This window comes from Cryptomeria japonica, chromosome 10 (genome assembly GCF_030272615.1).
Source record: "Cryptomeria japonica chromosome 10, Sugi_1.0, whole genome shotgun sequence".
Lineage (NCBI taxonomy): Eukaryota > Viridiplantae > Streptophyta > Pinopsida > Cupressales > Cupressaceae > Cryptomeria > Cryptomeria japonica.
The window spans coordinates 829,677,912-829,704,860 of NC_081414.1; the positions used below are offsets into that span (position 1 = coordinate 829,677,912).

Here is a 26,949-nt window from a genome sequence, read left to right on the forward strand (position 1 = left end):
ATGGCTCCCAAGATGCAGAAACTAGTTGTAGTTGAGACTATTGAGAAGCCCTCACTTAAGTATTCCTTAACTCCCAAAGTGGCATCTAAACTTGATGAGAAAACTGCATTTTCTCTTATTCCAAATAGGATTCTATTGGTTGAAGATGTCAGATTTTATACTAAGTGTCATGTAGAAGAGCTAGGTCATACCGAAATTAAGGACATGTATGATGAACTTTGCACCGATGGAATCCTGGATAGTAAGTATGAGCATATCAAGGTTAAGGGATTGACCGAAGCCCTAACCTATCCTCGAGTTTTCAAACCCCAATGGGTCAAATTTGTTTTGAGCAGAGTGCATGATGACTTTATGTGGTTAGAAGACCAACCGTTCAAGATCACCAAGGAGATTATTCACATAATCACTGGATACCCTATATACGACTATGCCCGAGCACAGAAGATGATTTCATAGAAGGAACTGATAACCTTAACCGGAGTTGAGTCTGATTGCAAAGGTCTTAAGCTAAATAATGTAATAGATGCAGAACTAAAGTTTGCAATTAGAGTCATCAATTATTGTTTCTTTCAGTCGGCGAGAGAGAACAGTGTACCATGTGCAGCTGTGGATTTGGCCTATAAAATTGTGAAAAAGGGTATGAAAATTGATCTATGTGAAGTATTGTTGAAGAATCTTTTTGAGAATCTCAACACAATAAGGAAACCTAAGAAGAATAACTTTGCTAACATACTAAAGTTTGGGTCACTCTTAGTGTGCATGTTCTTCTATTTTCAGAAGTTCTTTCCCTCAGTCGGTAACATTGTTTGGGAGTTACACAGACCGATCACCCATCAGATAAATGATTTTATCAATTAGCTAGGTGATCATTTCAATGACATAATGGATGACTACTTTAATAAGTTTTAGGAAAAGATGCATAACAGGTACAGGATCCCACCTTAGCTAGTGGATAAATATGAGGATACTATATGTTTTGAAGTGGACACCGACTACTGTTATGTCAATGCAGTAGAACCCATAACTCAATCTTTACCGCCTATGGGTTATGAGATTGATTTTGAGATTGCTCAATAGCAGATAGATGTCTTTCTGACACTTCCAAGGCACTCGACCGAGATCAGATATGGTACCTATGAAGAGGTAAAAGAGAAGGTAAAAATGAGCATAGTTGTACCAAAGGCTACCAGAAAAGCCACTAAAATGATAAAAGACTTAATTGAGAAATTTGGAGAAGGTTCTACCTCCATGCCTACTAAGCCAATAGGTAGGAAAGATGATCAACTTTCAATTGAGGAGGAATCTGAAGCTCAGGAAGCAACCATCACTCTGAGCACCGAGTTGCCAAAGGGCAAAATATTGAAAATGAAGAAACAAGATACACCTAAGGTATCACCAACTCCACCAGTGAAACGACCTAACACTAGATCATCTGCAGTGTCACCCAATAAGAGGCAGAAAAATGTTGAATTGCCTAAAGTTACAAAGACTTATAGAAAGTCGATTAGGAGACTTATTTTGAATAAAGAGTCAAGTGACACAGAATCTGAAGACAAAAATAAATTTCAGATGGTTAAAAACACAAAGGAAGATGTACACAGTGTTGACAACTTTTGTGCCAAATTGAAACAATATGGAGGATTCAGGTCATTCAGGTATGTTAAATATGACTCTCGGACAGAAGAAGAAAAGAGACATAGAAGAGTCAGTAGTATGTACACTTCTCAAATTCCGAGTAGTTCCATTGGAAGTAACTAACTTTCTTCCAAAAGCATTATACTCTCATATTGACAACAGATGGAAATATGTTGTGGACTCGGAGAAGCAGATAAGAGAAAGAGTTTTAGTACATCTCTTTCCAGACATGTCGGTAGATGATATTAGAAATCATTTGAAAAACTACCAGACAAATTTTCAAGTGAAGCATAGAGCCTTGAAAATGATGAATGGACTTTATCTTGAAGTCGAAAAGGAAACCAAAGAAAAATGGCAAGAAATCTTCAGAATTCAGACTGAAGAACCTCAAGGTGAAGTAGAAATAGTTGACATTACCGAGCAAGATCCTGCTTTAACTATTCAACTAGATGAGGATGTCATGGACACTGAGGCACAGGAAGAAGAAATGATAGAAGGAAATGCCTATGCCAAACTGGTATCCAATGAATCAGTCTTGGAATAGGTTAAGTCCTATCCTTCGGTAACTCAACAAGTGACAACAAAGATACCTCAGGACATAGAACAAGGCAAAGAGGATCATAAGGCTACACAAGGTGAATCTACCTCTCAGGCCACAGGCAAGCAAACTTCTCAAGCTCCTGCAAGCACTGAAACTGCTGCCACTAAGACCCCAAGCAAGGAATCACCGAAGACTACAACAAAGGCTATAGAAACCGACAAAAGTGTTGCTCCCACCGAGCAACATACCGAGGAAGATCAAGCCTCCAAAGCCATTGTACTCATTCAACCAGTGAAGGCATCATCATCAAAGGAGAAGAAAGCAAAGAAGCACAGTTTCAAGATAGATCTATCAAAGCCTATTGTGCTACCGAATGTTGACATTTCCAAACTAAAAGGGCAAGCACTTATTGAATTTGGTGAGTTGTGCAAAGCCAAAGCAAAACAAGAAAAACAGATAGCCATTCAAAAGAAGAACTGAGTACTTCAGAAGGTTAAAGCATTATTGACAGATATGCTACCTCAAGCTACCGTAAGTAAAGATGCTTCCATCCATATGCAATTGGATGAACTACTCACTCAATTGGAAACATCGGGAGTAGAGGCACCATAATACCTTAGCAAATCAAAAGAAAAAGAGCTAACTGCCAAGATGATTGAAGAAGTGCAGAAAGCCATTGCTATAGGTAAAATCAAGCTTGTTGGATTCATTGTTGATTTGTCCCCTCAACTCAAGGACATTATTTATTTATTCCAGAAATTATGTACATTTTCATTCTTTATTAAAGATATCAAGTAGAAGACCGAAGTCATTGAAAAAGAGATTACCGATCTCTCAAATAAACTGACTACCAAGCCAAATTCTATTCAAAATTTTTATACCAAGCTACAAACTCTTATGGCTCAGCAGTTAGAACTTCGGAATGAAGAGCACAAAATAAGGATGGATATTATGACTCTTCAGACATTATTTATTCCCCATCTGTCATCAGTACAAGAGTAGATCAACTGAGCTACCCAACTTTCCACACAAGCAAAGGGAAGCACTTTAGATGGTTCGATTTCATTGTTAGCTGATATTAATGCTCAGAATTCTTTAATAGAAAGTGTCAAGGGTCCACTTACCAACACTCTCAATGATGCTCGTACTAAGTATAATTGATCAGTTGCCCCCACCGAATGGTAACTAGTTTTGATGTTTATCAAAAAGGGGGAGTGTACCGAGTATATACAGAGTATCCGAGTGTACAGATGAAATTGTCATGGGGAGCATGGAACATCAGGGGCATGCAAATCAAGTTTTGTACAGCATATTGATAAGGGGAGTATGTATTTGAAGTATGTATTTGAACGAATGTATATACTGTCATTTCAGTCACATTTTGTAAGTATATAGATTTTGTGTTATGACTTTGAAAGGAGTTTTGTCAAACATACCAAACTAATGTCAAAAGGGGAGACTGTTACTATTTACTAAGTTGTCATTAGTTTTATGTTCAAAGTCATCCTATATACCCTAGTCAGTTAATACTACAGAAAGATTCAGTCAGTAAGCACTAAGGGTGCCGGTTACAGAAGAAAAGTTAGTCACCGAGATGATATATACCGAGTTGTCTACCGAGTAAATTTCCTATGTCCACCGAGTAGCAAAGAAGGTACACCGAGTTAATCTGAACCGAGTGGAAATGTGTTACCAGATTCAATGAACCTGGACACATATGTGGAAATGTGTTACAAGATTCGAGAATGGGGAACCGTTATTTCATAGGGAATTGCACCTAAAGATTTTGTATGATTTTGAGGAAGTTTATCCAATGAAATAATTTCTATGTTTATTCATTCGACAAAACATGTTTGTATAATCGATGTATGAACAAGATCACCGCCTTAGAGATCTATATACAGAGTGATTTGAGTATCTATAAAAAAAGAGAAAAAAGATGGTGAGTTGAAGATAAAAATCTTGTGAAAAGATAAGATGTGATGATTGAACAGAGGTATTCAGAGGTCACCGAGAAGATTTTCAAAAAATAGCTTAAGGGACAAAGAATACAGAAGAGATCACCGAGTTGATCTATCAATTACCGAGGTATGCTATGAGCATGGTAATTTCATATTGAGCACATAGAGTCTGCAATAATATTTCAGATGTAAAGTTGCAGATATTTTGTAAAAGATTTTGATTGAATTATTTTGAGTTGTGTTAGAAACCTTTAACAGGGTAAAAGACTCTAACAAGGTCTATAAATTGTAAAGCCTTTAACTAGGTACAACATTTTGTAAAAGTGTTTGTAAAAATCCTTTAGCAAGGTAGATCTAAAGATCTTGATACTCCTAATAGGGTAAGCTATCAGAAATAGCTAAACATGTAGCTCTAACCGAGCAATCTTTATTATTGCAGTAGTGAAGTTGTGGGTGCCATCCCCACCGCAGTTTTTCTCTCTAACCAAGAGTTTTTGCATAACCAAAATCTTTGTGTTATGGAGTGAAATGTGTATGGATGTAATTTCTATGATTGTGTTTTGGCTTTATATATTATGAGATCAACTATATACAATTTATGTTTATCAGTAAGATTGTTTTTAAAGAAAAGTTTTGAAGTACTGATTCACCCCTCCCCTCTCAGTACATTAGCTTTCATTGTTGGACCTAACATATCCCCCTTTTTCTCATTTAAATAAATTAAGACTTATTTATATAAAATCCAAAATTCACATTCACATTTAAATAAAGTAATATTTATTTAAATATCTATCCAAATGCAAGTTGCTTTCATTTTAGTTGAAATAAATCTTTTTGTTTTAATTAAAAATTCCTATTTCTCCCACTTGCATTCTCCTACATTTTCCGTTAAATTCCTAAGCATTCTTCCAGAACCTCTCAAAACTAACTTAATTAGTCTAATTCTTCTATCATGGTCACATCCCTAAATTTTGGGGAAGTCACTTCTAATTTTGGAAGAAAGTCTTCTAAATGCATTTAAAGTTTTATCTTTTCAACAAGCTAACTTTGTTGAGTTCCCCAAATTTGTAGGACTCTCACAAAAGTCTTGAAGGTTATCTAACTTCCAACAAGATAACCTCCAAGGTCTCCAAAGATCTTTTAATGCTCTTACACAACTTCACATTTTAACACATTGAGCTTTGCACAAGATTTTGTCCATTGGACAATATCTTTATTCATTGGATAAAAGCTTTATTCCATGAATTTGCCCACATGGGATTAACCATTAAGTCTTCTAAAGCATTTAATGCCTCATCCCTCTCCTCTCAAGCAATCTCATGGTGACACTTGTCAACATGGGATTGGGTTGAAAATATCACATGGATTGATAACTTTCAATCTTGACCCTCCTTAAGCCAATTCAATCTTGGCCATCCAATTCTCCAATACTTCTATAAATAGAGACCATTTCTCCTTCAATTGATATCTCAATCTTGTGCATCTAAATTATAATCATTTTGCAGGTTAAGGAGCTCATTTTTTCATCTTCAAACATTCAAGCCATCTTCAAGCATCCAAGCCATTTAGCATTAGCATTAGTGTTTTAGCTTTATTTTAGCATATCATCTAGTTAATTGTGTATCATCTCATAGTATTTTATACTCATCTAGTTTAATTAACTCATCTAGCATCATCTAATCTTCAATTTGGAATACATTTAACATCTCAATCATCTAGTCTTGCATCTTGCATCCTATCTTCATCCATCATCTCATCTTAGCTAAGATCTTAATTGCATCCATTTTGATCTTAGCACATCACTAAAATCTCATTCTCTAGGTTGTCATCTAAGAGATCAAGTTCTCTTCCAAGTGAGGGCCACCTTGAATCTTGAAGATCTTTAGAGATAGAGGACAATGAGGCGATTTTAGGATTTTTAAATCCACTAACTTGTTTATGATTTCTAACTCTAATGCAATGATTCATTGGTGTGTTTGAAGTGTTTTTCTTCTTGCATGTTGAAGACCACATTTTCAGCATACAATATGCATTAGGATTTTTAATCCCTCTTCGTAGAGTTGAATCTTTCATCAAGTGATCTGCATTTGGAATCTTTGGATTGAAAAGATCTAAGTCTTTTTGATGTTGTGCTACCTTCAAATCCTTTTTACAGTCTTCGTATCGACGATTTAGATGACTCTTGTCTTCATCTGAAAAAAAACCTGTCTTCATAAATATAAAAAATAGGTTGTTTGGATTTGTCCAAATATCTCGACTGTCTAAAAGGCCTCCAGTTTGGTCTTGCAAATCTATGTCTAGGCGCTCTATTTTTTTCTCCCACATAATGATGTCGTATTTCTCCTGTGAGACCTTCCTGATGAGTGAGCTTTCTATGAGGTCTTCAAAACTAATGAGGGCCAAAAGCACCCGTGTTTGCATATCGATTAGTGGGAAGAAAATACCCATTCGATAGATTATCACAAAATATTGTATGTGAATGTCCAAGAGCCCTTGTTGATGATAACTTGACCGTCTACCAAAATTTTGATCCTGGCGATGACCCAGATCTCTGTCATTTTCTACATAGTGATCGTTGTGTGACCATTGCTAAGTTGACCATTGCAAAGCCATTTTTCCATTAATTGTCTTAGATCTGAACATTCATTCAATTTACAAATTCAAATTTTCATCTACCTAATAAAACTAGATATTAAGTCTTTTCCTAAAGGGTAAAAATTATAAAACTACCTAAAATGGCTCAAATATCTACTCAAACAAATTGTACAATATTGTGCACACATTCTAAGATGTTTGGAATAAATTTGTACCTTACACATTTGTAATCCTTTGAAATGAATCTACACCCTTCACATTGGATTTAATTACAACACATCTTGAAGGAAAGTAGAAAATAAATTGATGATAGGGCAAAAACATGGAGTTGTGTCACGCTTTGGTCCAACTGAGGGTAGTCCGGTCGGACTACCCCTGGGCCATGTGGTGTCCTGTGGTGTCGAAGTAGCGTTAGGAGTCCCGCTGGACTGTCGGTTTTATAAATCAATTTTTCGCTGACCAACCCTCATTTGCACCTTGAGGAGATTTGGGAGTTCAATCGGACTCATAAGGAGCTTATTTCCAGCCCCCATTTTTCCAGCTATGTTCAATTTTTTTTCCTTTTTTGTTTTGTTTTGTATTTGTAATTTAAAAAATTAATATATTTATGGGGTGTCAAACTCCTCACCACATTCTCATGCGATCCTCAACATTTAGGGGTTTTCTAATAAGTTTAGTAACTATTTTGTGTTAAATTATCTTGTTCCATCCTCTCTTCTCCTAAAGTTACACCTATGCATCCTCCTCCTACTAAATTTCATGTCATGTGACACACATACAACATTCAATGAACTAGTAAGTCAATGCTATACCTATTTCCTTTATCAGATCTTGTTGCCTTCTTATTAAGAATACTAAATATTATGATATTATTGAGAAGCTTCAAGCTAATTAAGCTATGATATCTCTTTGTGAGTTTTTTTAATATTCAACTTCTTATTGTGACATGCTTCAAAATATTCTTGTTTCCTCTTCTACTAAACCACCTAAAGATATATTCTAACTAACTAGTGCTATTCTAATATGATGCTATGTCACATTTATGCCATATGCACTTCCTTAGTATGAGATTCAACAATAAAACCTTCCTATTTTCATAGTGGTTAGTAATTCTATGGGCACTAGAATGACCTTAATAAATATTGGTTATATCCTTAATGCTTGCACTCTTGATTTTCTTGAATGTATTAATTCTAACACCTCTAATCTTACTCTATGTTTATGTTAAGGTTTTTGATAACATTGGTTGCGATCCTTTGGAAGCCTTTATTTCACCTATGTCATTAGGACATATCATCCTCCCTACTATAGTTCATGTCATGCCAAGGAATCTTTCTTACAATCTCCTTCTTGGTAGGCCATGTATTCACTCACAGCGTAGTTTTGTCTACTCTTTCTTAGTCCATAAAGTTTATTTGTAGAGGCAAACCTTTTTTAATATTATCAAAGTTGGTATTGACCCATTTCAATATTTTCATCTTATCAACACTTGTTTTCTTATTCCATATATTACAATGGTAATTTATACTTCAATCACAATAGGGACACCATTGATATCTCCTTTTTTTGTCTTTGTGCCACTCACAAACCATTCTTCTTCTAATGTGTATCTTAATGAAAATTAGGGATATTTAAATTTCAACCCTTCTTACAATGGTAAATATGTTTTACCCCACTCACTATGGCATCCCTATAAGGAACATGGACCTACATTCTTATGGTAGAATCATTTTATCATCTTTTATCAATTCTACCAAACTACTTCTCCAACATGTGAATATGCATCTCATTTGACAAGGCCAATAATCTTGATCCTCCTCTTTTTTAATTAAAAAATTATTATGAGGCTAGATTAAAAATTATTTTTAAACATGGATACAATGGAAATGGTCTTGGGTGCATGGGTAAAGAGTTAAGGTCCCAATGGAATCTACACTACACCTTTCTACTGTAGGTCTAGGTTGGCAACCTTCTCCTTTATCTAGATAATTTATTTCTCCATCAAATCATATCTCTATGACTTATTGTTTTAATGAATTACACCATTCCCCCCAATATGAATGGTTAATTCTTCCTCCATATACTTCTTCTAAATCCAATAAAGTATTCAAGCTTCTTGTATTCCATCCAAACAAGATGACAACCCCTATCCTCCTAAACATAGTCTATCTATGCTCCTACAATCCCACTTGATCACTCTCCTTCCTCCCACAAAATAAATATTCTAGAAACATAACCAAACAATAATTTCATCTTGTTTGTACGATCAAGTGCTGCCATTACACCAACCAATGTCAATCACTGCAAGATAAAATCTAAAATCTTATGGATATAACACATCGAAACCACTTATATCTAGTTCATTTATACACTATATAAGTATTATTCTTATTCCTTTATATCCCACATCTATTATGGCACTGAGATCACCTCTATCCTAATAAGAGAAGCACCAAAATCCTTTGTTATGATATTGAAATTGCCTCTTTCATTGGATCAAGATTACCTCCATCACTTTCCTTATCAAATGCATGGTATTGATATTAACTCCATCTTTCTCTCTTTTGTTTTCTTGTGCTTTCTAATCCACCTTTAGGTTTCTCTTCATATATTGTGCTAATTTTTTTGTGAAACCCATTGCTTTATTTCTTGATAGGTATGGTGGTATGCATCCCCTTATCTTTGGTAACAAGAAATCTTAATTATTCTTTCCTACACGAGGGCACAAACAACTTATTATTGGGGCATACATCCTTCTTATGCGCCCATTTCTCATTCTTCTTCTTCACACTACCTAAAAATATTTGGATATTACACACACAAATATATTAAGGGGGACATGTATTATAATCATAAATACTAAATGCACATTATCAATGTGATTTCCGATTTAAAGTACAACCATGGTGGTTGATCAATGGGGAGCATTAAATCTATCAATATATATCTTAAATCGCTTAGCTATAGAGCATGCTACTCCAAGCGATCCAATATTTTTTAAAGAATTAAAACAAGTGATTCAATGATTCTTATGATTCCTAGCAATAGAATAAGTTAAATCTCAAATGATGCATTATTTCTCTTTGAATGCATTATTTTTTTCTTTCTAGATTAAATGCTCTATAAATCACATTCTTATTATATAATAGTTAGTCTATTTTTATTTTCTATATATACACTTGTGATGTTCTACCTCAATTTGTTTTATTAATTTTATGTTTTTCTAATATTTTTGTGTTGTAACTTTCTTTGTCTAAAATGTGTTTTATAGAATCATAGCTTGGGTTTCCCTCATTCAACTAAGTATTTGAGTCTTATTTTTCATGATGTTACTCATATTATTTTTCTTTTTATGTACTTCAGCATGTAGCTTACCATCTAGTAACATTAATATGCTAAAGTGGTCACAAAATGTGAGTAAAAACTATATACCCTATAACTATCACATTATATTTTGGCATCAATTTGATATCCACATTCTTTAGCATTTTTTAAAAATATTTTAGTCTATCTTTGGCCTTTTACCCACACCTAGTGCCAATAGTGTGTTGTATTTTTGTGTGTCAATTGAAGTCTCCAAGCATTTTGTACTTGGATACTAGCATGATACATGAATGTACGCATGTCATGCTACAATTATCTAACCAAATAGTTATGCAACATCTATTTTCTATCTAAATGATGACCTTTCAACTTTCAAATGTTTCTTTATGACTTTTATTCACCAAATGTTTGGAAGCCCAAAAGTCAAACTTGTATTTTAAATGTACATTCCCTATCCTCCTTCCAAGATTGATTCTCCTTTATCATTCAACCTTGAGCTCTCTAAGGGAAATCCAAAATATATTTTACATTATTCTATAACATAGTATATCAATCCAAAATTCTCCCACACCTACTTGGCCTAACAAGCATCCTTTGTTGCCATCATGTTCCTTTCATTTATTGTTATTCATTTTTCATTATTTTTTTGGTATTGTGGAGCTATTGCCTCCTTTCTCCTACCATACACCCTAAGGTGTTTCTCCATATAGACTAAGAATTAATGCTTATAAATTTATTCTTTATTATTGTTCAACTTCCTTGATACATATAAATTAAATACACAGACTACACGATTTCTCCTCATTCCATTAATTTCTTATAGAAATTGAAAAAACTAAAATAAAGACTTAACTTATAAAAAGGCTCTTAAATAGCCCAACCTTTCCTTCTATCCTCAAATAAATAATCTCAATATTTTTTAAGAAATGGCTAGTTTAAATTAATCTCTTCTTTTTCCACATTTCTATATTTGTCTGGTGCTTTATTCTACATGGTTTTACCTTCTTGTGTGCATACATGAATAAATTCTACAAACATACTAAAGTTTTAAAGTTAATTGAAAATGGCAACACACAAGTTGGAGAGGAGAACGTGGATTGGATGACAATGTTTTATACTTGCATCTTTAACACTGGGCTCCTTGAGTCTTGTTTCAAGTTCTTTATCATTTTAGCATTACCATTCTATAGTTTATTTTTACATTGTGTTTTCATGTATTATGTATTTCTAGTTTTTCGTATTTCCATAGCTCAACGTAGCTTAAATTCTCTTTTATAGTAATGCAAGTGATGAGACAAAAATTGGTATAGCATATAAACAGTAAATATGATGCAAAAATTAAGTGGGAGCAAACAAGGGATAGGTAAGAAAATTGAAGAGGTGAAAGTATAAACTTATATGGCCAAGAATTGGAAGTGATTATTTATTGAACTTAATTTATGAGATAGTTACTCGTGTTAGAATTGGTATTCATTTAGAGAAAATTTGTAGCTACCTTAATATTTATGAAGTTAAATATTAGGTGAAATGGGTTGAACATTATATGGATCTATCATATGGGCAAAGCTTAAAACTAAAAGAAGTATATTGAGATTTTATATGTGCATGTGTATCATCCATCTTGATGTCCACATATTGAAGGAACAATATTAAGTAGATATAGATTGTTGTGAATTAACTCATACACTTCACATTTATAAGCTAGAATGTCATATGTTTGGAAATGAGCATGCACTATAAATAGCATTGTATGAAGCCATGGTAATAATAGCTCTTAAAACATTGGAACTTATGTTTGCATTCTTCAATGATTAAATAAACTCACTTGAATCAAAATCTCAATAATGTTGGATTATTGGAATATTGGTGATGTATGTTGTAAACTAATGCATATGAATTATGAAACTTAAAATTCATTTAATGGGATAAATAGGTAGGGCCAATAATTTGAGTTCCCAAAGAAGAGGTCTAGATTTGGAGATATGTCATGAGAGCTTACTTGATAGAGTTGCTACCGATATCATGATTTGGAAGGTTATGAAGTTAATATTTCTAAATTGGAATAAATTATTGAGTTTGCCACCATTCAAAGTGAACAAACATCAATGGGAAAGTCAAGTGCTATAACATATTAATTATTTTGATTATTTGTTTCACATTGATTAACAAAACTATGGCTCTCCAATAAAATAAATATAAGACACCAAACACCATATTTTTTAAAATATAATAATTAAAATAATTTCAAGTAAAACAAAGTAACTCTTTCTATCTCCCATATCTTTTAGATAGATGTATTTAAGAAATCTACATTAATTATTTCACATTGATGTGTTACCAAGCTATAATCTATATGAAAAAAAAAAATAGTAACTCAAGGATGAGGAATAATCTTCAGCAAACCCAAATAGATAAATCATCAAAGAATCACGACATGCATGTCTTAACCTTGCAAAACAAAATGTAAAACATCATCTAATTTAGTTAAAAAATTAAATAAAAATGTAATAATAATTTTTATAAAAAAACATTTGAAACTAAGCCTCATACTAATCATACATATGACAATGCTTAAGACATCCATTTTACACATCTTACAGGTCTTACATGCATGTCTATCTCATCTCCCTAAGATCCATACTATTGTTCCTATCACCATAAACATCCATTTTACATATCTATCTCAGATTTAAACCCATGACCTACATTCTATCACATTAACCATGATACTCCCAATAAATGATGGATATTTATTTAAAAATTAGATACATGCATGATGACCATGATGAAAATAAATATTTTATTTAAATGAAACTTAGGTTTCACAGCATTCCAATCATTGACTAGAATTCTTTTTTTCAAATTTGTCTCCTTGCCACCAAATTTAGATCCCAAAATCCCATATAATTGGATTTCGACAAAGAAAGCCTGATTGTCCACAACGCATACAGAAAGAAATGATACTACCCATCAGGGAAAACATCCAGTGTGGGCGATAATATGGATCTCCAGGTTATGAGCCAATAGAATTTACGGCATAAAGTGTAACGGTTAGTCTTGAAGAAAAACAAATAAAACGCTGGTCCAATAAGAATACTATTTATAAGAAGAAAGGCGATAATTTCAAGGCTAAATCCAAATGCCGTCTATGGACGGCAGCAGCATGGTAGCTTTCAAAACAGTGCTTTTGAATAGGATCAGGGCCTCTATTATTTTGAAATTCAAATGAAAATGTTGAAAAATTTAATTATAAATTGAACAAATTTGATGGGTTCAAATACAAGACGACACAAACATAAGCCACGGACTGTTAGGATATTCTGATGAATATAACTGTGAAATTCACAAACTGAGAAAAGAATTGGTAGGTCTGGGTGGGCAAGGGAACCGAATATGCGCACAAAGTTCTTCTTGATACCATTCATGAATCAGCTCCATACTCTGCACCAATGTCATTCATCCACATTTTTTCTGCTGGTCTAGATGGTCTATATATATGTTTCAGAAAGATGAACAATTTTCTTCAACAGATTGTATCATATTCTGTGTTTTGCGTGTTTTTGGAAATAAATTTAGGCATTCCTATTTCACATGTTCAGTATACTGCGTTCTGGGTATCTCTTAGTTGTGAGAAGAATGCTATTTTATATGTCCTCTAATAGATTGGATAGTATGATAAAATACCCATTTATTGGACTGGCCTATAGTTCTGCTGGGTATACAGTTTTGAAGCTATCTAGGGAAATACATATTTCTAATGAAATCATCTAATTCTTCTAAAAATTTCTCAGGCTAGGATTCCTGTTTGCCCTTTTGATTTGATTGAACTGGCCTATAGTTCTGCTGGGTATATAGTTTTGAAGCTATCTAGGGAAATACATACTTCTAAAAAATTATCTAATTCTTCTGAAAAGTTCTCCGGCTAGAATTCCTGTTTGCCCTTTTGATTTGATTGCTACCAGTTCTTCTTTGGTTGATAACATGGATTACACTAGCATTGGTGGCAGTAGTAATAGTAGTCGTAGTAGTAGTAGCAATGTATCTGACCAGACTAATGCAAGTCTTACTTTGGAGCAACAGAGGAGTGTGGTAAATGAGGACGGACATCAGATTGTGGTGGCAATAGTGGATGCATCAAAGGAGATTACTTTGGGCGTATTGAAATGGGTGTTAGAGAAACTTCAATTAAAACCCGGGGATAAATTCATATTCCTCGGGGTCCTTCAGCAGATTAACACTCCTAGTATGTATAATTTTACGAAAATATTGGGTACTTCTAGTCGACCATTATGTAAGAATAATATCCTTCATTCTTCTAAATTGTTGAGGAAAAACTTATTATCTCATGTTCCATTCCACTTTTTACATGAATTTCTGATTTAGAGTTGTTTTTGTACATCTTATTGTAAAATTTATCAGTGCACAGTTAAAATCTCAAGTAGTGTCTTTTTTATATGAAATTGGGAACATTGTTGTTACAGATAACATGCTTTCACTAATGCAGATTAAAGCATTCCTACAGTTATTTCTTAGACCATTATGCCCCAAGTCTAATAATTTTCCTCGGATGACTCTTCCTTTGGTGATGAACATACTGCTGGATGGTCCAGAGATCCACTGCTTACCCTACTGCTACAAACTCAATTAAAGTCAACGGGAACTCTTGAACAAAAACTCTTCTACATGGAGTGGAACTGCATGCACACAAAAGAGATCTGACCATAGACACTCTTACTAGCTTCATCAATTCCCCGCCTGCTCAACAACTTTGGGTGTTGAGAAGACGGCCCAAAACTATAGTTAATCCCTAGTACAAATTCACTAGGTATCTTCAAACTCATCATTTCTTCAGATGGCATTTACATACTCTGTCTATGAGACATGTTCTTCAAGTTGATAGTTTAGGAAAATGAAGGGCTCCTTTTGTCTATTCCAAGTTAGCTGTACCTTTGCAGTGCCACTTACATATGCTTTTGTTATGGTTACTTGTGATTAGGTGCCATCTTGACGAGTCCCACCAGGGAACCTATGCTATCAAGAATAAAATTCTAGGATCTACTACTGAATCACAATCCTCAGACCCCATTTGCCTATTTAGATTACGTATATTAATAGAGTCCCGTCATTTCTTTCAAAAATTTGATTTTAACTTGGAAGATCCAGCATCAAAGGCAATCCATATCTTTATTGTCAAGAATTGATTCTTATCGTTGATTGTAAGGGGAAATAATGATAAATATTACCAAGTCAAAATAATAACTCAAATATGTCTACCATACGTGGAGGATATGCTTCGTAAATCTTGTTCTCTTGCTTTTACAGTGGGGAGTAAAACAAGAGCAGATCCAAATTCACAGACAGGATACAATATGAATGTACTGATCGAGGAAGAGAGACAAAGGAAAAAGGAAGAGTTTGATAGAAACGAGGAACTTATGAATATTCAAAGGCAATGTGAAATGAAACAGGTATGCCTTAATTAACTTTGATACATCAGAGCGCTGGTTGCATTAATAATTCCTTATCTTTAAGCATTCACCCTTAGTTTATAATAGAGTAAAGCAAGCTATTCACAAATGATGCAGACATTTCTCTGAGCCTGCAAGTCAAACTCTAAAGCGATCTTTTTCTTACTTAGAAATTTATACTTTAGACTAGAAACTGTATCAAACTCAGTAGAAGATAGAGTTGAAGAATCGAAGCAAACCCATACCAAGAGGAAGTACAGCGAATGACTTATCTTAGATATGACAGATAAATTGAGGGAAAATAATAAGAAACCAGCTTTTACACATCACTCTAAATGATACATAACCTCGTTTATCTCTATCCTTCAATCTTGATTCTGCAATCTGTAATAAGAAATTAGAAAGCAACGCAGGAAGCTGAAATGTTACGGCACAGATCATATATCCATTTATAACAGGAAAATGAATATTTACAAACTGTAACCCTCTCCCATTTCACATCATGCATTCCTATTTACAGACATAAAAAGGCTAGAAAGTAAAACAAAGGCCAGCAAGTAAAAGAAGTCTAATTTGACTTTCTAAATCTAGAAATAGTTAATTAAATGAAATCTATTTTCCTATCCCACAAATGTTGAGAAGGTAGAAAGAACTATTAAAATTAGTCAAAACAATTTTCCCCTATTTCTAACACTATGCTAACACGATGGGGAAAAGTCTTCAATCAACTCCTAATTCAGTGCTGAAGTGTATTTATTCCAAAATGCTATTACATCAAACATTTAGGTAGGAATTTTGGGTTAGATGGTAGAATCATCTTTTTGAGCTAAAGAACTAAGCTCTGAAATGCCCTTCCACTAGACTAGATAGTTTATCAATTTTTCACATTTTTCTTTCTTTGCTTCCAACTTCTTGTTGGATTAGAAATTGTTCTCCTTTGCCAATACGTCCTCTTTCTCTTTTCCCAACTTCGTATGTGCTTTAGACCCACTTCTAGTAGTTGTCCTTAAAATTTTAAAAAAGTCGAGGGAAAAAAAAATTCCTATACATGCTTCTTCCTCTATACAACAAATGTATATGCCTTTCTTCAATCATTCTCATTTCTTCTATGAAAAAGAGATGGCCTCCTCTCTTTTCAACAATTACGAGATTGTCAAGACATCCTTCCAATCACTACTTGTCTACGACATCCTCGAAAACCAATAAGTGTTTATTACATATGGGGCTCCCAAAAGATTTCCACCTCTACTTGTCTACGACATCCTCGAAAACCAATAAGTGTTTATTACATATAGGGATCCCAAAAGATCTCCACCTCTATGTAACTACATTTCTAATGTGTATTGCTTCCATTGCTAGAACATCTTGGGCCATTTGTTGTGATAGGCTGCATTTCTCTTTATTACAATCTTCAAACTCTACTCTTATCCCGTTGTAATCCTCAAAATTTCCCCTTCTTCAGCATAACATGACTATAAGCCTACAACATCTTCATCCCATTCACCCTCTTCACCTTTATTCCATTCACACACCTCCTCCTTAAACTCTTTACAAATCACATTTAAAGGCCTCCCATTCACTAATAATTCTACCAACTCATCAAGGGAGTTAATATTCTAATAGTTGTATTCCTTGACAAATCCTAGACTCTATAGCTTTCCTCTCTAAAAACAACTATGGCTCACAAGATGAATATTTTTTTACCATTCTTTTTTGCTTTGTTACAACCTTTCAATGCCTTAGCTACAAATATTTTTTATTCGTTTTCTTATAGTATGTCTCATACTTCTCTAATATCCACCACAATTCCTCTTCCTCAAACTCTAACTTTTGTAGCTTCCTTTGCTGATCTTTTGTTTGCTTCTCTGTTTATCTTCATCTTATAATCCTTTCTTTTATCATGACACAACTCCATCTTTGGAAGATTACAATATTTAGAAATCATATGGTTTCTCATCCCCTACAACTCAACTGTTAAATTGTACATTATTTCAGGTAGAACTACCTATTTACAATTAGGTCGCTATTTGGATAGAATCCATCTCTAACTTACAGTATATATTGTTTCTGCAAGCCTGTGAATTCAATTGACATCTAGTAGGAGATTGAATCCCATTTTTTTTGTAGAAATTTCTGGTGAAATAATTTAGTTTTAAATAAAATAGTGTAATGTTGTGTTTTATTACAATGAGCCAAAAGCTCTGCCAATCTCGAAGCATTATTATGGGGTGAGACTATACTCTTTATGGGTCCCCTTGACTATTCATGAAAATATAGTCTTTGAAGTGACGGGAGTATTCAATACAGGTCAAGGTCATACAGCTCGCTTGAGTTACTTTTTCCAGTTTTCTACTTATCTATTTGGCATTTATCACATATTTGGAAATGTAAGATGAAGGTGGAGCATAGAATAGTATCTGAAATTTTTCTGAATAATATCTTCAGTATGTATTCCAGCTAAGATTAACTTTTGTTTGCTACAAAATAGGTATTGCTATGACAGACTCAAAATATTGTCTTGTCACAGATTCAATATCAGGTAGAAGTTAAGGCAGGGGCTTCAACAAAAGTTATAGCAGTGGATGGCATCAAAGCTTGTGAACCTCAACCCACACTTGTAATACTGGACAGGTAGATTAAGCTTATTCTTATGAGATCACTTGAAATTGTGAATACGACACTCAGAAAATACAGAAACACTGACTATTCTGTGGGATTTGAATAGGCACATGAAGGAGAAGAAATATTTCTTGGAGAAACTGAAATGCAATATTTTACGGGTGAAGCGGAACAACACCATAGAGATGCTACGCGGACCATTCAAAGCATCTTTCACATACGATGAAATGTTACCAGAATTAAGTTATAGTTCATTTCATCTAACAACCCCTGTCAACACTAATGCGGCCAAAGATGATCAAAGTATTCCTCTCAAAACCATCCACATCTAACGTAGTAGTCCCTTGGAGGGGGGCTTTAGCTACTTAATATGTGCTGCTAACATGGATAATATTATTGTAAAACTTATCAAAGAATGTATAAACAAGATTGAAGTACTAGAACTTGGGTAATAATTATAAGGCGAGGAGACCATGAAGGGTACAAGTGCATCTAATCAAACTTAGTATAGCTAAGAAATTTAGCAGCTATTGCAGGTAAAAGGGTCTATCCTACCTTAAATTTTCGGTCCCCTTCTTATGTGGAAAGCGGTCAATGGAAAATTTCAAAGGGCGATTAGCAAAAACCAAACTCTCAGCTTTCTTCTCAATTGCAGCTCAAAATCTCCTTTTTTTTAAAGTATTCATATGTTTTAAAGTGAACATTTGTTTTTCCTCTTCGAACTCTTACTAACCATTCATAGCCTCCTAGACTCTGAATGAAGAAACAATATCAAGAGGAAGCAGTTGAACAGAGAGAAGATGATTCTACCATACTTTCACTCTTGAGTACAAAACTCCCATACACAATAAGAGATGACGACGGATGCAGTCTAACTTGGTGGAAAAATATGCAGAGAATCTAACTTATGGATAACCAGAATGTAGTCTAATTTTGTGAAAGAGCATAATTTAGGGATCAGACAAAGTACAGTATAATCTGAACCTTAGCTGAAGGAGGCAGGCCATTCAAATCTTTTTCATGGATTGTCTCAACACAGACCAGTGAGGCTATAGCTCCATATGTGAGCCTGAAGCAAAAGGTTGACCTTCCCCATTCTAAGATGGCCTTAGGTCAGTGTTGTCATTTTATGACATCTTTGGTCCATCAATGAGAACAGATCAGAGATATGTTCCATGTACCAACGTTGCCCTAGTTGATCAAGGACAACGCCAATGGTCATGAGGTGTTAAGTGTTGTCTTGTCAGGAACTAGGTTCCAAGCCTTTTCCTCATGACCCCGGAATCCCATAACCCCCAAGTTCCAAGCCTCTTCCTTCATGACCCCCAGAATCCCGGAACCCCCAGGTTCCAAGCATCTTCCTTCATGACTCCGGAATCCCGGAACCCCCAAGTTCCAAGCCCTTTCCTCATGACCCCGGAACTTGGCCTTTCCCTCATGATCTCGGAATCCCAAAACCCCAAGGTTCCAATTCTTTTCCTTCAATGACCCTGAAATCCCAGAACCCCCAAGTTCCAAGCCTTTTCCTCATGACCCCGAAATCCTAGAACCCTCAAGTTCCAAGACTTTTCCTCATGACCCTAGAATCTTGAAACCCCCAGGTTCCAAGACTCCTCTCCCCTTACGACAAGACCCGACGTCTGACTTCCGATGACTTGCGACACTTCTAGATGACATGATCAACACTCAAGGCTCTTAATGCTCCACCAACACCTACGGCTTGTCTACTTTCATTCATGGAGCTACAAAGGCACATTTAATGTTATTGCAAGGTTGCCATCAAGTGGAGTCCAGGGCCATGCTTATTTATGGTTACTTGATGACCTTCATGTTAGAATTGCATGCTCTGATTTTGGAATGTCAAACAATCCACCTTCTAGAAGTACTTTTCTTCTTGGAATTGCCTTGCCAAGGTATGGCCAGGTTGCTTGCATTCACACCATGTTAGGTCTATGCACCTCCTTGCCTTCCCTAACCGACATTCCTCTGTGCACACCAGGGTCAAGGCTTCCTCTTCTTGACCATTGGTCTCTCCTCTGCAACCAGTTTGCTATATATAAGCCGTTAAGCCTCATTGTAAAGGGTTCTCTCCCTGCTGGCTTGAGCTACTCTTTGCTCTTTCACTTCTTTTGAAGATTTGTATATTTTCTTGCATTTCTACAACTGTAAGTTTGGCCATTGACCTAAGAATGAATTGAAATTATCATTCTTGCCTCTTCAACTTATGCATGTTGTGTAAGTTTTCTTACCTTCATTATAAGTGTATGTTTTGTGGCTTTCTCTCACATATATGCTGCGTTAACTTGTTTTTGGGTGTGACTTGTAGGAAACCTTCTCCTCTTTTGACATTCAGCAAATTCTAACGTCCATACATGCGTTTGGGGTCATTAATGCAACTGAAGTTTGTGCATCCCCTCGGTATTTCAATTGATTCTTTGTGTCATTTATGGGTGGGGAGAGAAACGTCTCTTATCTTGGTGCATCACCTCCTTTCATTTAACCATTTCCTTCTTCCCTTTTCCTCTGCAAGCTGTTAGAATAGGTGCATCACCTCCTTTCATTTTAACATTTTCTTCTTCCCTTTTCCTCTACAAGTTGTTAGGATAGGTTTAAAAGTAGAATTTGGAGCGTTGAGTTGGTTCAACACGTACACTTGGATTGAGAAGGAAGTCGGCCTTCTCCGGAAATTTAACCCCTTTGCGCAAGGTCCCACACTTCAAGGTTGTTTCCATGTTTCACAAGGTTGTTGAGTTGATACCTCAATAAGGATGCAAACTTTTTTGACAACAGTTAACAAAGCGACCATCCAATTTTCTGAAACTATTTCAAAAGAGAAAACGATGCAGTCAAGGTTGGGGTCTTTCTTTAGTGAGAATTTTATCTTGTAGTTAAAGCAACATAACAATAACTATTAAAAACAGATTAAGATTCTTGACATTCATTTTAAAATAATATGACTTACTTTCTTATTCATTTAAAAGATATTTAAACAGAGCTTGCGATGAGTTACAAACTCAACAAAAAAATTATAGAGAAGGTTGTGACATTTCTTTTGAATGCCAAACTATTCCAAGCACAATATAGAAAGCAGGAAAACACCGAACTCTTCTTCAAGCAATTCATCAAACAGTTGGCCTAAACTTGCCACAAATTGTTAAATATATTGTTAATCTGAAGTCAAAGATGGATTCTTCAACAAAATGGAAAACCCAGATTAACCTAGAATGAATCTAGGTTACCTTCCCAAATTCTAGATCCTTTATTTTGCTATAATATTGCTTTTTTTCTGCTTAAAATCCCTTTTTTCTCCCTCCATAAAACTGCTTATATATATAAAATTAGCTCTTGAAAAAATCTGGCAATGATTCTAGCATAAATTTAGAGACTAGAGATGGATGAATTCAGGATACAAATTAAGACGCTGCAGTTAGGTTATTTAAGAGAATAAATTAAGGACTGTAGACAGTGTATCCAGAGCATAAATTAGGAGACTGCTGACAACTGAATTATTAAAATCAACCAAAAAAAAAAAATATTACTGCCGACTGGTACTTTACCCAAATGCTCCTGCAACAGAAAATCACAACTTTACAAGTATAAAATATTGACCAATCTTTGTCTAATTGTCGGCTAATCATTCTTGTTAAAAAATTGCATTATATGTCATTTTGAATCATTTTATTAAATATATGCACTAGGATCTCGTTTTGGAAATGATCAAGATCTATAATTTAAATTTTTTATGAAACTCATTTTTTAAAGTTTTTTGAAAATTTACTGGGCAGACAATAGCCCAAAGAGAATACCCTGAATCTCAATATAGTCAAAATTAAATATCTAAAATAAGAGAAAATCAGTAACACCCACTTCTCAATATAGTCAAAATTAAATATCTAAAATAAGAGAAAATCAGTAACACCCACTTCACGGCTCTTTTTTAGATATTTTTAAAATCAAAAAGAGAAAAAATTTATTTAAGTCGAAAGTTACAAACCAAGAAAGGCTAACAGACCAACAAAGAACAATCAATTATACATTCCTCTTTCATCAATTATACATTTTTTTTCTTTAGATAATAAAATCTATGTAGTACTTTAGATTTGTAAGTGTACGTCTTCTTTTAGTGTCTAAATCTTATTCAATATCAATTTATTTTTATTTTTTTGGTTAACAGAAGTACAATTCGAGCTACCAGTTAGGATTGAAGATACGATTTCAAAAGCAAAATCGATGAATAATTTATGTTGCCCTTCTGGATCTCCTGTACCAGACATTGCATTGGATACAAATGCTGATAATCCAATGCAAATTCTCAGATCGAAAAGCGATTCTAAACTGGACATCAATAAGGCAGCTGATGCTACAACAAATGTTGATCAAGTTTCACCAGTGCAATTTACACTATCACACCTACTCAATAGTGAGAGAAGCACAGAAACTAGTGAAAGCAGTAATCTCTCCGCAATTCCAGGTCAAGACCTAGTCCGGGAATTGTCAACTGTCGATTCACTCTCGCACTCATTAAACCCGAAAATCACAAACACAGAAGTCCCAAGCTCTAGCTCCAGTTACAAAATTTCTGAGTGTGAGATATGCAAATACAGGTCTCCAAATATTGGCAGAGAACTCAAGTCATTTGATTATTCAGAAATTCAAGCAGCTACCAATAATTTTTCCAGTGAGAATTTCATTTCTGAAGGTGGGTTTGGGCTGGTGTACAAAGGTAGGCTGGAAGATGGACAGCATATTGCAGTTAAGCAACACAAAGAAGCAAGCTCACAGGGAGAAAAAGAGTTCAGGTCTGAAGTTGAAGTTCTGAGCTATGCTCAACACAAGAATTTGGTAACTCTGCTGGGATTTTGTTCTCAAGATAACCACCGCCTACTTGTGTATGAGTATGTTTGCAATGGGTCTCTTGATAAACATCTTTCCAACAAAGCAACGCCATTGCAGTGGAAGTATAGGAAGAAAATTGCAGAGGGAACGGCCAGAGGATTGAGATATTTGCATGAGGAATGCAGAGGAGGTTGTATTGTTCACCGTGATATGCGTCCTAATAACATCCTTGTTACCCACGACTTTGAACCTATGGTAAGCCCACAAAACTCTCTTTACGACCTGTTTTAGGGGAAGTTCGAGTATCCATAAATGGTGTCAGTATGAGGAGATGGTTGCATTGTTCATTATGATATCCCTTTAAAAAAATGAGTGGGTGCTCCTCAATTTTTTTGGTCTATTTTAAAGTAGGCGATCTTATTAAAAAAAAATTGGTGTAATTTAAGCTTAAAAGTTTAAGTTTTTAAATTTAGGAAAATGATGTTTATTTATTAATTTTTCTTCATGAGACTATTAGCTTTCCTAAATTCTAGAACTTAAATTTTTAAACTAAACTGCACTGGACCACTATTCCTAAAAAAACTCAGCAGCACCCACTGAAATTATTTTTAGGAAGCCCCCCTCCATAAGACCTTACCCTAAGCTGATGGCCTATTTTTAAGCTCAGCCCCAATCGTATCCACTTAAATTTCTGAACTAAAAAGAAGGGGCTACCGTCTTTTAAGGAAAAGATTCTATTTTATCCTGTAGCATCTTTGTTTTTGCTTCATGAGACCCCTACTCTGTTAAAATAAATCCTAAAACCTCCTATTAGATCTTAACTTAACAATATCTTTGTTAATACCATCAGATTTCCACAATCCATGATTACAAACCTTGTGGCTTCTTGATGATAAAAAAAATTTACATAATCTAATCTAGAAATCACAAATCACAAGATTAATATCTTTGTTACTCAGAACTTTGAGCCCAAGGTATATCCAATTTAAATTTTTGCCTCACAAGCGTCGAAGTCCATAAATGATCACTATGGAAGTCATACCCTGTAAACCTTGTATCCAATCTTACGACTCTATGATGAGGCTGTGATGGTCAGTTTACGATTAATTTGGTTTGTCATCTCTGAAAAACACATTCTTCCTACTAGCAGCAGGCTGAACAGCAGATGTTAGTGCCATGTAACACCAACAGACAATATTTAAAGAACTTAACAAGGGCGTCTATTATAAGAAAATCAAATAAAAAATACATGTTATAAGAGTAATGTTTTGATAAAAAGATGGGTCAACTACTGCAATACTGTTTGTCTACATTTTGAATGTGTATTGCTTCATTAAAATTTTGACGTTGACAATGTTGATGAACCAGGTTGGAGATTTTGGATTAGCCAGGTCACAGAAACCTTTGGAAGCAGACAACGAGACTAGAGTTGTTGGCAGTTTTGGGTAACTTAGATAAATAGCTTTTAATTATGACCCACATCTTAGAAGAAAGGAAGATCAACTGAAAATGTTCATTACACTTAATTTTTCCTTGTGCTCTTGATGTCCAGATATTTGGCTCCAGAATATGCAGAGAGTGGAAAGGTTTCCACAAAAACGGACGTCTACTCTTTTGGCATGGTGTTGTTGGAGCTGATTACAGGACGTAAAGCCCTTGATAGGACACTTCCTGGCCAGAGCCTTCTAGCATGGGTATAACCCAAAACACTTCCAATCTCCTTCTGAACTGAATGAAATTTGACATATAGATGATGCTCATCTTAAGTGATCGATTTACTTTATAGGCACGCCCTTTGTTGGATGATCGGAGATATCATGAGCTTATAGATCCTCTTCTCATGGATTCACATGACGTCCATGAATTATATTGCATGGTTCGTGCAGCAGGCCTTTGCCTTCGCAAGGATCCTACATCCCGACCCACAATGAATCAGGTTACGTGCCATTATCTTAATCTATATAGCTTGTTTTTCTCAGAACTTTCATTTATGTTTCTTATTAGTGCTTGATTTTTCCTGTCCATGTGAATGAATTGGTCAGTCCATATAATTGAATTTGTATGCTTCTTAAAATCTTTTCACTGTCCATAATTTAGAATCATAAATAATTAAATATGAATTTCAAATCAATGGATGCAGCACAGGTAAAAGGTTAACAGTCATAAAACTGTAAAAGCATTTGACCATGGAACATTTTCAGCAATAACGGCTGCTTTATATTACCATCTTATTTAAAGTAGTTGTTGCCTAACAAATTATTGATTGTTCTCTATCATATATGTGCAAACATATGCATTTGTAGGTTTAAAATATTTTTTTGGGTTTCTGTTACAATATGTTTACCAACAATACTGTTTTAAAACAGATTAATTGAGTTCAATCTTATGAATTATAGGTTTCTAAATATTACTTTTTATTCTTTTGAATTGAATGAGTTATATTATTTTATATTACCATTCTGTTTGCAATTTAAAATTTTAAAAATTTCGTAATAATATATTAAATTATTGTATAATTAAAATATATATTTGATATTAACACGCATTATTTATTAGATTGATATACAATTATTTTGTTTGTGTTTCTTTAAATGTTTTGATGTGAGTTGAGTTTCTTTATCGTATCTATTATTTTCTTTGTAAAATACTTTGGATCCTTTTAAAAACTCAGTTCTATCCTTTATCAATAAAAATCTCACAATAACTCTTTAAATCGTCAAAATTAATTAATATTAACATAAAAATATGTTTTAAAAAATTTATGCACTGTATAAACACCAAATAGTAATACTTATCTTTTATTTTATCAGAATTCAATTGAATAAGAAATTAAAAGCTATAGGATAATGATGGAACTTTCAAAATGCAGGTGGTAAAGATTCTAGAAGGCAGCATGATGAATCAATTGGAGGAAGACTCTCCAACAATGGGTGGTAGTGAATCATTTATACAAATGATAGAAACCTCCCCTTCAGCTGAAGAGCGTTCTTCGCAGAGTGGGAGGAAATCTCATGCAAAGAAGAAATCCTCTTTCACTTATTATGAAATGCTGTAGATGGTTCTAGGAAATGGAAGATTAAATAAAATATAATGGAGATGGCAAAATACTTGATAGTGTTGAAAAGGTTCTTTATGCCAAAAAGTTGGCATTAAGTCTAATCTTTTAAGGGAGGAGAAGCATGTTTTATGAGGTCTCAAAACAGACTGTAGACATGCAGTTCTTTGCAGTACTTCAGTTGATTTTTACAAAAAAATTCTTCACAACTAAGAAGGAGGTTTTTCCTGTTTCGGTAATTTTGTCAGTCACATTTTGTCTTTCGGGTATTTAGTTTACACTAAACATTGATAGAGGATATATTGAGAGACTGAACATTAAAATGGAGGGAGGTTACTGTCTGATCCAAATCAATAGAATGCACTATTATTCATTGTATGGTTGCAACTTTTGGTAAGATGAAAAACAATGATTAATAGAAATATATGTAAGAAACTATTTGTAAGATGAACATTAAGAGGATGGATATCTAAGCCAAACATAATGAAAATTTGGGGCAAAATAACAGAAAATTTTGCTTACAAAAATTTTGTATAGGGCAGTGAGAGGGGATATCATGTATAAAATAAAATAAAATAAAGGATTGTGGTATTTGTAAATGAAATTAGATCAGATAATTAATAGCATTGACAATTTATTTTCTATGTAAATTTATTGATTGTATTTTATAGAATTTTTTTAATATATAATTAATTTAATTTTTTTTATCTTTTCGATAAATTATTAAGATAATGATTAAATTATAAAATTATTTAGCTAGATTTATTTAGAAATGTATTTATCATGAGATTTAAGTTTTTTTATATAATTAAACTAAATTTTGTGAATACATTTTAGAAATTATTTGTTATGAATCTTATTCTACTATATGTAGCTAGTACTAGGGGTGTATATGCTTTGTAGGTCACCTTTACA

General features: G+C 34.2%; 1 protein-coding gene across 2 annotated transcripts; it reads left to right on the forward strand.

The window, feature by feature from the left end:
- Window positions 1-12,937: 12,937 nt before the first annotated feature.
- Window positions 12,938-26,577, forward strand: LOC131076897 (inactive protein kinase SELMODRAFT_444075). Of its 2 annotated transcripts, none has more exons than XM_058014242.2 (9): window positions 12,938-14,347; window positions 15,379-15,524; window positions 18,052-18,155; window positions 18,250-18,446; window positions 22,318-23,234; window positions 24,348-24,424; window positions 24,532-24,673; window positions 24,766-24,915; window positions 25,849-26,577. In XM_058014242.2, exons 1-9 carry the CDS (start codon window positions 14,038-14,040, stop codon window positions 26,032-26,034), a joined length of 2,229 nt encoding a protein of 742 aa, XP_057870225.2. In that variant the 5' UTR covers window positions 12,938-14,037; the 3' UTR covers window positions 26,035-26,577. The 2 variants fall into 2 exon arrangements, with proteins under 2 accessions (XP_057870225.2, XP_057870226.2); XM_058014243.2 differs by having other exon boundaries at window positions 12,939-14,299.
- Window positions 26,578-26,949: the final 372 nt, after the last annotated feature.